Source organism: Suricata suricatta, chromosome 17 (genome assembly GCF_006229205.1).
Source record: "Suricata suricatta isolate VVHF042 chromosome 17, meerkat_22Aug2017_6uvM2_HiC, whole genome shotgun sequence".
Taxonomy (NCBI): Eukaryota; Metazoa; Chordata; class Mammalia; order Carnivora; family Herpestidae; genus Suricata; species Suricata suricatta.
Genome location: NC_043716.1, coordinates 1,859,112 through 1,872,305, shown reverse-complemented (window position 1 = coordinate 1,872,305; position 13,194 = coordinate 1,859,112). Strand labels below are relative to the sequence as shown.

Here is a 13,194-nt window from a genome sequence, read left to right as displayed (position 1 = left end):
GTGGGCGGCGGAGCCCGGGAGCGCGCGGGCGAGACCATGGCGGGCAGCGGCGCGGGGGGCGGTGGTGTCGGGGAGACGAAGGTGATTTACCACCTGGATGAAGAAGAGACCCCGTACCTGGTGAAGATCCCCGTCCCCGCCGAGCGCATCACCCTAGGCGATTTCAAGAGCGTCCTGCAGCGGCCCGCGGGCGCTAAGTACTTTTTCAAGTCTATGGATCAGGATTTCGGGTGAGCGCGAGGCCTAGATTGCAGACGATCCGGGGAACCGTGCTGGCGTGGATTGGGCAATACTGAGGGGCACAGGTCTGCTCTGGGCCGTACTGGGGTTTTCTGGCCTCTAGTAGAGCAGATTGTATTGGGCTGGGGTTAGATTGCCTATCCCAGGACCGGCAAGGTTATGCTTGGACAGGTTGAGGCGATCGGCGCTGTGGAACGACAAATTGGGCTGTGCTAAACCAGATTAGGGGAGATTAGGCTATCCTGGAATAGAGGGGCACACACTGCTTTTATTCGGAGATATTCTGAATTCCCCCGTGCTGCATTCCGAGCGGTCCTGCCGGCACACAGGCTAGGAGGGATGTCGTGGAATCTTCAGATATAGGTTGGATTGGATTGTTTTGGGACAGTTTGGGACATCTTGGGCCATATTAGAGCAGACAGGATTGTTTGGGGACGTTCTGGTATGTACTAATGGAGAGAATGCTGTACTGGGGTGTTCTAGGCTGGCTTGGAGTACATTAGGCTATTGGGGAAAAACTTGGGCCACTCTGGTCTCTACTGAGTTGTACTGGGTGATGTTAGTTTCTGTTGGGGGTTGGTTTTGATCGAATCTCAGCACAGGGACAGACAGGGCTTTTGGGGTCAGTGTAAGTACAGACAGCTGCATGTGAGAACTTTCGGGGCTGTTTCTAAAATGTATCGGGTATCCCGGAGTGATTTGGGTCACTCTGGGCCAGACTAGGATTTTTAATACACAGCAAGTGCTTTTGTGTGTTTAAAGCTGTTAAAGGCTGGCTGGCTTAGATTCGGCACACTGCCTTCTATTGAGAAAGGCTGTTAGATACGGGAACGTGGTATTATCTTGGGAGTCACCCAGGATTTATTTTTTATGGGGTTTTTTTTTTTTTTTGAGAGAGAGAAGGAGCACATGGGGGAGGGGCAGAGAGACCGGGGACGGGATCTGAAGCAGGCTCTGTGCCCCGTGTGGAGCTCGAACTCACCAACGGTGGGATCATGGTCTGAGCGGAAGTTGGATGCTCAACCGGCTGAGCCACCCAGGCGCCCCGGAATTATCTGGGATTTAAATTAAGGTTCTTCTGTGAGGTTGATGTAACTAACATAAAAAGTCTAGCGTAGGTATGTGGTACACAGTCGTCTTTCAGTAAATTGGAATTGTCGGTAATAGTATCGAGTCTGATCTGTCCGTAAGTGACCTTACAGTGATGTCGGATGAAGAATCTGTCCAGGGCAGAGTCTTGTAGTTCATTTGTTTATTCAACAAACGTTTCTCAACACTTAAGAAGCATCAGGTCTTTTGCTGTGTGGCCAGGACACGGTGCTGGACACAACAGGTGTCGGTGATCTCACGTGGTGGGTGAGAAGGAGCCAGCCCTGCGCACCCCGAGGCCGGGCTTTGGGGTCTGTCGGGCAGGGCAGATTGCTTGGGGCAGAGTCCTGTGCCAGGGAGACACGGGGGGCCGGGGGAGCGGCTCAGAGCTGCGCTTTGCCTCTCCTTGGCGGGGAGCCCTGGCCTAGCGAGGAGGTGTCATTTTTGGTGTAATGGGTATTTTTATGTGGGGAAAAATGGCACATTTGGGTAGCTCTCTGGGAGGGAGGGAGAGAGCAGTAAGGAAAACATGAGACTAGAGACTTAGGGCCAAAGGTTTTGGGGACACGGTGTGAAGAGCAGGGTGCGGGTTGGGGGAGGTGCCGGCCAGATTCCTAAGGTCAGACAGACCTACCTGTAGGGCAGCTGGGGTAACCCGGGGGGACAGGACTGTCTCTGAGATCCGAGTGAGAAGTCTGAAGCAGATTCCAAGAAATCTTTGGAGCAGCACTGAGCCCCGAGGATGAGTTGGGGAGAGAAGGAAGGAAAGGGAGAGAACGTGGAGACCCCGTAGGTGTGTGAGTGAAGTGTTTTCGGTGTTAGGGAAGTGGACTCCATCAGGGCTCCAGAAAGTTGCCTCCCTCCCCGGCCCTGAGCTCTGTGGATGCAGGTCAGGGGCCTTGAATAGGGGTGCGTGGGGGCAGGGGGAGCGAGGCCAGTCTTACCAGCCTTTGTGCCGCCTCTCGGCAGGGTGGTGAAGGAGGAAATTTCAGATGACAACGCGCACCTCCCCTGCTTCAACGGAAGGGTGGTGTCCTGGGTGAGTGCCCTGTCCCTCTCGCACCCCCGGGTGCTCTGAGCCTTGCTGTGTCTGTTGGCCCTTCTCTGGGGCCTGTACTGCTTGCTCCTGCTCCCTCTGTGCTTGTCCCAAGCCCCGTCCTCGCTCAGACCCAGTCCCTTTGCCGTCTCCCCCACCTTGGGTGCCTCACTTCCCGGTTTCGGTCTTGCATTTTTCCAGCTGGTGTCATCAGATAACCCCCAACCAGAGATGGCTCCTGCAGCCCACGAGCCTCGGACTGAGCTGGCGCCACCACCGCCACCGTTACCCCCTTTGCCACCAGAGAGGACCAGTGGTATCGGGGATTCCAGGCCTCCATCCTTCCAGTGAGTCTTGGGAATCCTTGAGCTCAGGGGAGGGAGTTGAGGAAGTGGAGCCCCTCCCCCACTGATGCGGGCTGCGAACCATCTCTCCCCATCCAGCCCTAACGTGTCCAGCAGCCGGGAAAACCTGGATCCCGAGACGGAGACCGAGTCGGTGGTGTCTCTGCGGCGGGACCGGCCTCGCAGGAGAGACAGCAGTGAGCACGGCGGTGAGGGGGGTGGGCCCCGAGGCTGGGTCCTCTGGGAGCCCGGGCAGGGCAGTGGCAGGGGTCAGGGGTGGGAGTTGGGGGACCGGCTTCCTGAGGTTCCTGTTTGTGCTCAGCGGGGGCCCACAGGCCTGGCGGAGGTGGCCCCTCAAGGCTGGAGCGCCACTTGGCTGGCTACGAGAGCGCCTCGACGCTCATGACCAGCGAGCTGGAGAGCACCAGCCTGGGCGACTCGGAAGATGAGGACACCATGAGCAGGTGGGGCCCCATCCCTCCTCCCTCCCCTCCTCCCTCCCCTCCTTATCTCCCCCCCCCATCACCACCTCGGCCTCACTCCGGCAGGTTCAGCAGCTCCACAGAGCAGAGCAGTGCGTCCCGCCTCCTGAAGCGCCACCGGCGGCGGCGGAAGCAGCGGCCACCCCGCCTGGAGAGGGTGAGGGGGCTCCCGCAGGCCTTGGCGCGGGGGGTGCGAGGGCACAGGGAGCCAGCCCCCCGGGGCCCGTCCCTGAGTCGTCTGAGGCAGTGCCGCTCCTCCTGTTTCCCCGACAGGCCTCGTCCTTCAGCAGTGTCACCGACTCCACCATGTCCCTCAACATCATCACGGTCACGCTTAACATGGGTACGGGGAGCCCGGGCGGGGGGCTGGGTCTGCGGGGGGCTGGGGGCGCGTGGCGGGCTGCCCCCAGTCACCCGCACCCCCTCCGCAGAGAAGTACAACTTCCTGGGCATCTCCATCGTGGGCCAGAGCAACGAGCGGGGTGACGGGGGCATCTACATCGGCTCCATCATGAAGGGGGGCGCCGTGGCGGCTGACGGGCGCATCGAGCCAGGCGACATGCTGCTGCAGGTGCGCTGGGCCTGGGGGCTCGGGGGTGGCGGGGGGACGGGGCCCCAGCGGCTTCTGACCTGCTGGCCCGGCTTCCAGGTGAACGATGTGAACTTCGAGAACATGAGCAACGACGACGCGGTGCGGGTGCTGCGGGACATCGTGCACAGGCCGGGGTGAGCCCTGGGCGCCTCTCAGTTCGTGGGGGCGTGACGTCACACACCTCTCGAGAGCGCCAGGCAGAAACGGGTGCCCTGGCAAGTAAGCGTGGAGCACGGGGTGCCCGCGTGAGCCCTGCCTGGACCGTGGCCTAGAAGGTGGCCAGCGCCTCCGATGTCCCTGTCCTCGGTCTCCTTGGGGGCATTGCTCTTCTGCCTTGCTGTCCCTGCTCCACTCGGTCCCCCCACCTCATGCATGCACACTCTGACTTGCTCCTGGTGGGCCTGGCATCACTCAGCAATATTTCTAGAGCGGGTCCCTCTGGCCCCGCCATGTCTGCGGTCTTTTCCCATCCTGTCCTTAAGCCCGCTAGTTCCAGGCCCGCACGCCTAAGGCCTTGCCAGCCACCCCTGCCTGACCGCTTCTCCCCGCCCCACAGCCCCATCGTGCTGACCGTGGCCAAGTGCTGGGATCCGTCTCCCCAGGCCTACTTCACCCTTCCTCGCAGTGAGTGCCGCTGGGACAGTCTGTGGCAGCCAGAGCGGGAGGGCAGGGGCTGGGGGTGGGGCTCCAGGTGAGGTGATGGGGGGGGGGGTAGGGGCAGGACGGAGGCGGGCTGGGAGGAGGGCCGGAGAAACTCTGTCTCAGGGGGCCTTCTCTGTGCCAGACGAGCCCATCCAGCCCATCGACCCCGCCGCCTGGGTGTCCCACTCTGCTGCGCTGACGGGCACCTTCCCGGCCTATCCGGGCTCCTCATCCATGAGCACCATGACGTCGGGGTCCTCTTTGCCTGACGGTGAGCTCCCAGCCCTGCTCTCCCCCGGAAGGCCTCTCCCCAGGGCTTGGGCCCTACCCTCGCCGCCTCATCTCTCTGACAGGCTGTGAGGGGCGGGGTCTCTCCATCCACACGGACATGGCATCTGTGACCAAGGCCATGGCAGCTCCTGAGTCTGGACTGGAAGTTCGGGACCGCATGTGGCTCAAGATCACCATCCCTAACGCCTTCCTAGGTAGGTCTGGGCCCTGGGCGGGTGGTGCCGGAAGGTGGGAGGAGCAGGCGGCGAAGGCTGGGAAGGGCCCAGGCAGGGGGGAGGCAGGAGTCCGAGAGGAGAACCTGAGTGCCTTTTCTGCTGCGTGCGCCCCCAGGCTCGGACATGGTTGACTGGCTTTACCATCATGTGGAAGGCTTCCCTGAGCGGCGGGAGGCCCGCAAATACGCCAGTGGGCTGCTCAAGGCCGGCCTCATCCGACACACCGTGAACAAGATCACCTTCTCCGAGCAGTGCTACTACGTCTTCGGGGACCTCAGCGGCGGCTGTGAGAGCTGTAAGTGCCCCCTCCCCCAGCCCCACGCCTTCACCCCAAAGCCAGCCAGGGCCCCAGTGGTCGCTTGGGCAGCGTGCGTGTCCTACGCTGGGCCCTGCGCGGCTAACGTCCGCTCGTGCCCTGCTGCTCAAGCTGTGCCCCAGGCACAAGGCTGTGTGTGCTCGGGAGCGGAGTCTCCAGAGAGTCTAAGGAGCGTGGGACTGGGGCCTGGGTGAATTCTGCCCGGAAGGCAGCGGAGGGGGTGGGAGTTCCCTGTCAGAGATCCTCACCTCCACCCCCATCGTGGACATTTCTGGGGAAAGTGTCTGGTTCCCTCTGTTTCATATCTTCGTGTCCCACCCACTTGAAGCAGTAACCCCGGTCCCCTGTGTCACTCTCCAGACCTGGTCAATCTGTCCCTGAATGATGACGGCTCCAGCGGGGCCTCGGACCAGGACACCTTGGCTCCTCTGCCCGGGGCGACCCCCTGGCCCCTGCTGCCCACCTTCCCCTACCAGTACCCGGCTCCGCACCCCTACAGCCCCCAGCCGCCACCCTACCACGAGCTCTCATCCTACACCTACGGCGGGGGCAGCGCCAGCAGCCAGCACAGCGAGGGTAAGTCACCGCCAGCAACCAGCACGGCTGGTGTCCTGGGACGGGCAGGGGAGAACAGGGAGGAGGGGCCAGGGCAGCCCAGGACCACTGGGCTCAGTGGGCCCCATCCCCTCCACCCAACAGGGAGCCGGAGCAGTGGGTCGACCCGGAGCGATGGGGGGGCAGGGCGTACGGGGAGGCCCGAGGAGCGGGCCCCTGAGTCCAAGTCCGGCAGCGGCAGTGAGTCTGAGCCCTCCACCCGGGGGGCCGCCAGCCTTCGGCGGGGCGGGGACCCTGGTGGGGCTAGTGATGGGGGCCCGCCCCCTTCCAGAGGCTCTTCGGGGGGTGCACCCAATCTCCGGGCGCACCCTGGGCTCCATCCGTATGGCCCGCCCCCTGGCATGGCCCTCCCCTATAACCCCATGATGGTGGTCATGGTGCCCCCGCCCCCACCCCCTGTGCCACCGGCCGTGCAGCCGCCTGGGGCCCCTCCGGTCAGAGACCTGGGCTCTGTGCCCCCAGAGCTGACTGCCAGCCGCCAGAGCTTCCACATGGCTATGGGCAACCCCAGCGAGTTCTTTGTGGACGTTATGTAGCGCTCACCCCGGGGCCTGTCCGCTCAGTGCCCTGTCCCGTGACAGGGGTCTCATCAGTCACGTGCCTGTCACTCCTCCGGCCGGCTCAGCCCAGCCCGTGGGCTGCTGGGAGTCGGTCGCCCCTGTGACTCTCACCAGTGGTGCCTGGTTCCTGCCCTTTCTCTCCGGGGGTGCACAAGGGACCTTTGGTTATTTTTAGCTTTACTGTTTTTGTAAGCCTTTTCGGGGGGGGGGCAGTTGAAGTAGACTTCCGTATGTTTTTTGGATTATTTTTTTAGTAGATGTTTCTCTTTTTATATGAAGAATCCCTGTCTCCCGGGCCTCTCCTAACCCCGAAATGTGACCTCCTCCTCTGACCGTCCAGCTCTGTCCTGTGCAGGGTGGGGGTGGCCAGCGGTACCCTGGGAGGAGGAAGGCCTGGGCACCCTAGACAGCAGCGGAAGCTGGGGTGTTCGGTCTTGGGGGCCCGTGTAGCTGCTTTTGTTACTTTATTTATTTAGTCACTTGTATAAATCACCAAATAAAGCAATAGGGGCAAACTCCCCACGCCTCTGGCTCCTTTCTTTGGGAGGGAGGCAGGCGGCGAGGGAGAGGCCAGAGGCAGCAGCGAGGCATGGCTTGTGAGAACATTTACTGATGAGACACAGGCAGGGCGCCTCCGAGAGCCAGGCCCACCTTAAGGCAGGCCGAGGGAGATGGGCTTTGGCTCGAGGAAAAAGGCACATTCAGGTTCGGGCAGAAGGCGGGGAGCGCTCAGAAGCCCAGGGGGTTGCTGGGGACCACGCCGCCTCGCTCCACCAAGGCCTTGGAGATGCTCTTGAAGTTGCGGAAGAGCTCCTGCTGCTGTGGGTCGGACTGCAAGGCCGTCATGGTCTCCCGGACCCGCGCCGCGGCCTGGGGACAGCGCAGATGTCCAGGCCCGCGCGCCCCGGCCCCCCGCGCGCCCCGGCACCCCCGCGTGCCCGGTGACCCCGAGCCTTACCTCGATACACCAGCTGTCACAGAGCATCTTCTCGTGCTGGGCCGTGGGGTGGCCCTCACTCAGGGATCTCGAGGCCCTGGTGCGAAGGAAGGAGACCCCAAGTCTGCTCTGGGAGCCCTGGGGCTGGGTCCCCTGCAGCTCAGGCCTCCCCCCTTCACCTCCTCACCTGGACAGCACCACCACCATGGCGTAGAGGTCAATGGCACTGTCTGCCAGACGCTGCAGCACAAACTGTTCATCTGTCAGGTACATGGGATCACGGGAGGTGAGTGGTCGCCAGAGGGGGAGGAAAGGCCGGGCGGGGAGGGAAGGGCTGGGTCTCACTCACTGACGATCCCCTTCTTGTGTTTTATCAGCTTGGCCTCCACCACGGCGGCGAACTGCTCCAGGGCCTGCACTGCCTGCACCGAGAGGAGACGCCAGGCTCAGGGGGAGCCCGGCCGCAGGGGGCCCCCGCCACCCCGTCTGTGCCACCTGGCCACTCACCAGCGCCCCGCTGCGGGTCAGCTCCTGGTGGATGACGCCGCTGAGACTCAGGCCACTGCCTAGCCCTGCCCGCCTGAGAGGATGGGGAGAGTGCCGGGTTCGTGGCGCCCCACACCCCTGCCCGCGCCGCCCTGCCTCGCCCCTGCGCTGACCTCCTCAGCTGTTTGCCTGCCTCTCCCAAGAGAAGGCCAGCGTTCCCAAAAGGATTCTTTAGAGCATCGCCGAGTCCAGAGAGTTCCTTTCCTTTGCCCTGTGTGGGGAGAGGGCCCAGGGCTCAGAACATGTTCTCCCCACTGCCTCCCCAGACCCCGTTCCCTCTTACCATACAGCCTTGCAGAGCCACAAACAGCCGGAGAATGTCATTTGTCCCCTCGAAGATCCGGAAGATGCGAAGGTCTCGGAGAACACGCTCCACCCCAGGCTCCTGTTCCCGGAAGGCAGAGCACATGCTGCTGCCAGGACGCACCCGCCCGCCTGCCACCCCTGCAGAGATGCGCCCGCCCACCCGCCTGCCATCCTGGCGAGGCAGCCCTGGGCACAGAGCCAGCCTGTACCTTCATGAAGCCCATGCCGCCCATGACCTGGATGCACTCATCGGTCACCTTCCAGGCTGCCTCCTGGGGAGAGAGAACCACATAAGACGGGTCTTGGAGCGAAGCTGCCACACGGGGAACTCCCGCCGTGCGGGCCTGGGATCTCACCGAGCCAAAGATCTTGCTGATGGCGGCCTCTATCTGGAAGTCCGTGGATCCCTGGTCCATGTTGGCGCTCACCATGTACGCCATGGACTGATGTTGCGGGGTTGGGACCCGGGAAGGAAAAGCAGTGCGTCAGACTCTACCTGACCGCCCACACCTGCCCCAGCTGCCTGTGGCCCTTGCCTTCGCTTCTAGCTCTGCCTGTCAGGCAGGGGGAAACACTGGGCCCCCCGAGTCCGTTCATCGGGGGCTTCTAGGCATCTGATGACTTCGAGGGGGGTGAAGAGGTAAGGAGGGGGCTGCAGGCAGAATAACCTTGAGCAATTTCTGGGACTGAACGGCTGCCCCCTCCAGCGCTGAGCTGACCGTGCCTCCCCGCATCCCCTAGGGCATTGGTGTGAAGCTGGAGACCCACTGCCCCAGGTGCTGCTGGGGGTCTCGGCCCCACCGACGTGGGAAGCGGCCCCAGGGCTGCAGTGGGGGCGGGGGGGGGGGGCTTCACCTCAGTCACATAGTGCAGCACAGCCATCCGGGCCAGCTTCTCCTGGATCACCCCAAAGTTGTGAATTTTATCCCCAAACTGGGTACGATTCGTAGCATGATCCACCTGGAGGAAGGAACACGGGTCCCCCTGTGGTTAAGCTAGTGCCCCCCCCCCCCGTCCCCTGGCATGGGAGGGGTTTCTGGGGGACGGAGAGCTTGCAAGGGGACAGGGCCACACAGGAACGGGGATGGTGACTTCTCTCCAGGCATGGCACTCACCGCCTTAGCAATGATGCCCTTCATGGTGCCCGCGAGGGCAGCGGCCATGCCGAACCTTCCATTGTTGAGAATGTGCATGGCGACCTTGAAGCCACCCCCCACCTCGCCCAGCACATTCTCCGCAGGCACCCGTACTCCGTCAAAGTACACCTCCGCCGTGTTCGAGGCCTTGATGCCCATCTTCTTCTCAGGGGGCCCGCTGTGATGGGGCAGGGTGGATAAGACAGGCATGCTCAACAGGTGGGCGGGGGGGGGGGTCCGGTACCAGCCAAGAAGGAATGACATGGGCCCGGGAACAGTCCCTGCTGGCCCAGGGGGAAGGCCGCCCCGCGTCCAGCCGGCCAGATGCTGGGCACGCCGGCTGCGGGAGCCGAAGCTCTGTGACAATTCAGTGCAGACTAGTCCCCGGGAGAACAATACCATCTACCTCCTTTGGGCTTGGCACACATCCCCGGGGTAGCCTGTAATGCCATCTGCTCTGAACCTCAGTGCCCCCAAGCCTGGCTTGACCTTTCCCTTGCTTCCCAAACCCACTCACTGGGTAACGCCTCCGAAGCTCCGCTCCACCACAAAAGCGGTGATTTTGTGTTTCACGGTCCCCGTGGCCGCATCTTTGACCGGGGTCTTGGCAAAGACCGTGAAGATATCCGCCAGGCCCCCGTTGCTGTGGGAAAGGGAGGGGCAGTCAGGGTGCGGTGGGTGGAGCAGTGGGGGCTGGGAACTGGGGAGGGGTGGAAGGAGCGAGGGAGATGGGAAGAAGATTGCCTGATCCAAATCTTGCTTCCGTTGAGAGTATAATACTTCCCACAGGGGCTGGGCACCGCCGAACTCCGGACGGAGGCCGCGTCCGAGCCGCTGGAGGGCTCCGTTAGGCAGAAAGCAGCTATGGTCTCCCCTGGAGGGAGAGAGTGCCTTTAAGCTGGGTCCTGAGGGGCATCGGAAGCCCCTCGCTCCCCCCCCCAGCACACAGGCAGCTCCCCCTTAATGTCTCTAGCAACACCTTCACGTTTCCTGACCAGCGCTGTCCCACAGCCCCCCCGCCTGGCTGACCCAGTGGCCCACGATGCCCCCAGTCCCTGGGTCTCTCGGGGCTGCCTCACCAGATGCCAGTTTGGGGAGGTATTTTTCTTTCTGAGCCTTTGTGCCAAACAGCAGGATGCCTTTGAAGCCAATGCTCTGATGGGCCCCCAGGGTGATGCCCACACCAAGGTCATGAGCACCCACGAGCTCCACCAGGCGGGCATACTGTGGGGAAAGGCGGCATGCGGGGTATTACTGGCAGTTTGGGGCCTTAGCAGGAAAATGTGGGCAACAGGGCGGGCCTGACCTGGGCAGCCCCACGCTGTGAGCAGAGGGACAAAATGGGGCCATGGCGGGGAGGAGTGCTGGTGTCAGCCCAGCTCTTGGGACAGACTTCCTACACTATGGTCAGGCCCTGCCATTAGGATCCGTGAGCCTGGGAAAAGCCAGGGCCCCAAAGGGCCCAGAACACCCCATGTGGTGTTCTGTTTGGAGCGGCCTGGGCAGCCCGGGGGCGGGGGGGGGGGGGTCAACAAGGGCAGGTGCTTGGTGGCCCTGGGCCTTGGGTGGAGTGAGAAAGGAGCTGAATCACAACGCAGCTGGGGGAGACAGGGTGCTGCTGCCGGTGAGCGAGGGGGCTCCCTCACCTGGGTGTTACAGAGGCCCACGCCGCCCAGTTCGCTGGGCACCTGCAAACCAAAGGCCCCCAGCTCCTTGAGACCCTGCATCGTGGTCTCCTCCACCTTCTCCATCATGTCGTTCTTGGCGGGGTCGTTGACCTCCTGGGGAGGGAGGGCACAGGCTGCATCCAGCACCCTTTTCTTTTTCTTTTTCTCTTTCCCAAAATGTTCTTAAGCTTATTTTTTTTTTGCGAGAGAGCAGGCAGGGGAGGGACAAGGACAGGGAAGGAGACTCCCAAGCAGGGTCTATGCATCAGCTCAGATCCTGAGGTGCGCCCAGGACTCACGAGCTGAGATAAGACCAGAACCAAGACCAAGAGCTGGGTGCCCAACTGAGTCACCTGGCGCCTCCAAGCTCCTTTTAAACTGCAGCGTACCTCTCCCAGCCATCAGGGACCAAGCCATCCATCACTCCTGCCCCCACGCCCTGCCATTCCTCACCTCAAAGAAGCGGGACACAGGCCCTACCAGCTCTTTGAGAAATTGAGTCTGCTCTTCGTTGAGCACTGTTGGGGGTGGGGACGGACAGACCAGTCAGGCCACCCTGGTGGTCAAGGGAAGCTGCCCTGCCCCACCCTCAGCCGTGACTGGTCCTTACCAGATGGGTAAGGGAACACCTGCTCAGTGGTGAGCTGGCCCAGGAACATGCCCGCAGCGAAGGACTTCGATTCCTGCGTAGGGAGAGGGGGTTTCAGGGAGCCGGCCGCGGTGGGGTAGCCCCTGCCTTAGCTCCTCCCGGCCTGGGGGCCACCTACCGCCTTGGCCTGCTTCTCCCGGGTAGAAGCCTCAGGCGGAAGGGAATCTGACTTCTCCAGAACCGCCTGGGGAGACGTTTAGTTAGCGAGGCCGGGGAAGGGGCTTCCGAGGTGCCAAGGAGAGTCCAGGGGGACAGCTGAGAGTCGGCGTCAGGCGAGTGCGGCGGCCTTTCACCCAATTCTATCACCAGGGCACCCTGGCCTGACCTTTCCCCTACTTTCGGTGGCAGGTGACAGTGGCGGAGAGGGAGACCCCTGTCGGCAGCGGGGAAGGGGACGCCAGGGCGGACCCTGACTCCCGCACACAGCGCCCCAGGACGCCGTCACTCACCTGAGCCGCCCCACTGGCATAGGGTCGCCGGGCCGGGCCGAGCGGGGGCTGCCCTAGGAGCGCACAGGGCCGCGAGCTGTGGGGAGAGGAGTTCAGTCCCGGTCCGGTCCCCAACTCCGAGGCCATCCCCGCCCAGTCCCTTCTGTCGGACACGCACCTTCCGACCCCTAGACTCCGCAGCTGTCGCCCCACGATCGGGGCCATCCGTGCCGCCTGCATCTTCGAACCGCTCCGGCCGCTTCCGCTGCGAGCGCGGACCCAGAGCCGATGTCCCGTCTGCCCGAGTCTGGGCGCCCCCTCCCTTTTCTAGACTCTTGCTCCACAATGCACCGCGGGGTGTGTGGGCGGGGCTTCCGGCCCCGGGGCATGCCGGGAGCGGTAGTTCCGGCGCGCCCCTCGGCCTCCGCATTCTGGTTGACCTAGGGCGATCACCGAATGTCCCCGCCTCCCCAAAACGCTTTCCTCCCTCTTGTCCCACCGCGAGTGTGGAGCCTCGGGAGGGGAGATAGGACAGGCTAGGGTGGAAGAGAGAGAATCCTAGGCGACCGCAGCCAGAGGGATGGGGGGTAGACGGAAAGGAGGACTTCCCAGGTGGAGTTGGAAGGGAGAAGAGGGAAGAAAGAAGTTTAAGATAGATGCCAGAGGCCGAGGCACGCAAAGACGACCCCTTGGAGTCCCTTGTGAAATCCGTCTCCACCAACACGAAAGGGAGGGGCATGGTGGGGTGGGGGGCTCCAGCTTCAGGAGGAGTGTCCCAAGCACATTCTCCTGAGACCTAGGAGGTGTCACTGACTTTGGAAACACCTGAATTTTCACCATAGGACCGTCCCCTCCCCTCTGCCAATTCGCTGCCTCCCCTCCAGGGCCTCTGAGACCTTCCTGAAGGGCTGTCACTGTCTGCCCTTGCTCCTGACACCGTGCGCCCAGGCTAGACGGCTGGCCTACTGGGTGTTTCGCAGCCTGTGAGGAACTTTGGGCTGCTCATGCCCCCCCCCCCCATTTCTCTAGCACTGGGCCATGTTGTCTTAGGTAACTCATACTCCCTGTCTGCCATTCTCACTGGGAACACACCCTGGAGAAAC

General features: G+C 62.7%; 2 protein-coding genes across 4 annotated transcripts; one reads left to right on the top strand and one right to left on the bottom strand.

Moving 5' to 3' along the window:
* Positions 1-7: 7 nt before the first annotated feature.
* DVL2 (dishevelled segment polarity protein 2) lies at positions 8-6,940 on the top strand. Of its 2 annotated transcripts, none has more exons than XM_029928457.1 (15): positions 8-230; positions 2,299-2,368; positions 2,567-2,712; positions 2,809-2,906; positions 3,032-3,173; positions 3,258-3,348; positions 3,465-3,534; positions 3,623-3,762; positions 3,841-3,917; positions 4,340-4,407; positions 4,568-4,696; positions 4,779-4,910; positions 5,047-5,226; positions 5,608-5,823; positions 5,947-6,940. In XM_029928457.1, the coding sequence occupies exons 1-15, from the start codon at positions 37-39 to the stop codon at positions 6,396-6,398; spliced, it is 2,205 nt and encodes a 734-aa protein (XP_029784317.1). In that variant the 5' UTR covers positions 8-36; the 3' UTR covers positions 6,399-6,940. The 2 variants fall into 2 exon arrangements, with proteins under 2 accessions (XP_029784317.1, XP_029784316.1); XM_029928456.1 differs by having other exon boundaries at positions 2,809-2,918.
* Positions 6,941-7,012: 72 nt separating this feature from the next.
* On the bottom strand, positions 7,013-12,414 carry ACADVL (acyl-CoA dehydrogenase very long chain). 2 transcript variants are annotated; one of them, XM_029928464.1, is made up of 20 exons: positions 12,270-12,414; positions 12,113-12,188; positions 11,782-11,847; positions 11,625-11,697; positions 11,468-11,532; positions 10,994-11,128; positions 10,427-10,571; positions 10,092-10,221; positions 9,865-9,990; positions 9,327-9,525; positions 9,067-9,171; positions 8,568-8,654; positions 8,421-8,483; positions 8,189-8,290; positions 8,019-8,116; positions 7,867-7,939; positions 7,709-7,781; positions 7,547-7,619; positions 7,381-7,456; positions 7,013-7,292 (listed from the first exon to the last, which is right to left on the bottom strand). In XM_029928464.1, the coding sequence occupies exons 1-20, from the start codon at positions 12,329-12,331 to the stop codon at positions 7,152-7,154; spliced, it is 1,968 nt and encodes a 655-aa protein (XP_029784324.1). In that variant the 5' UTR covers positions 12,332-12,414; the 3' UTR covers positions 7,013-7,151. The 2 variants fall into 2 exon arrangements, with proteins under 2 accessions (XP_029784324.1, XP_029784325.1); XM_029928465.1 differs by lacking the exon at positions 11,782-11,847.
* Between the last annotated feature and the right edge of the window lie 780 nt (positions 12,415-13,194).

Coding starts and splice junctions, on each gene's coding strand:
- DVL2 (XM_029928456.1), top strand. CDS start 37: ATGGCGGGCAGCGGCGCGGGGGGCGGTGGTGTCGGGGAGACGAAGGTG. Junction 2,369..2,566: donor ACGGAAGGGTGGTGTCCTGG/GTGAGTGCCCTG, acceptor GCATTTTTCCAG/CTGGTGTCATCAGATAACCC. Junction 3,174..3,257: donor GATGAGGACACCATGAGCAG/GTGGGGCCCCAT, acceptor TCACTCCGGCAG/GTTCAGCAGCTCCACAGAGC.
- ACADVL (XM_029928464.1), bottom strand. CDS start 12,331: ATGCAGGCGGCACGGATGGCCCCGATCGTGGGGCGACAGCTGCGGAGT. Junction 12,189..12,269: donor CGGAGTCTAGGGGTCGGAAG/GTGCGTGTCCGA, acceptor CTCTCCCCACAG/CTCGCGGCCCTGTGCGCTCC. Junction 11,848..12,112: donor ATGCCAGTGGGGCGGCTCAG/GTGAGTGACGGC, acceptor ACGTCTCCCCAG/GCGGTTCTGGAGAAGTCAGA.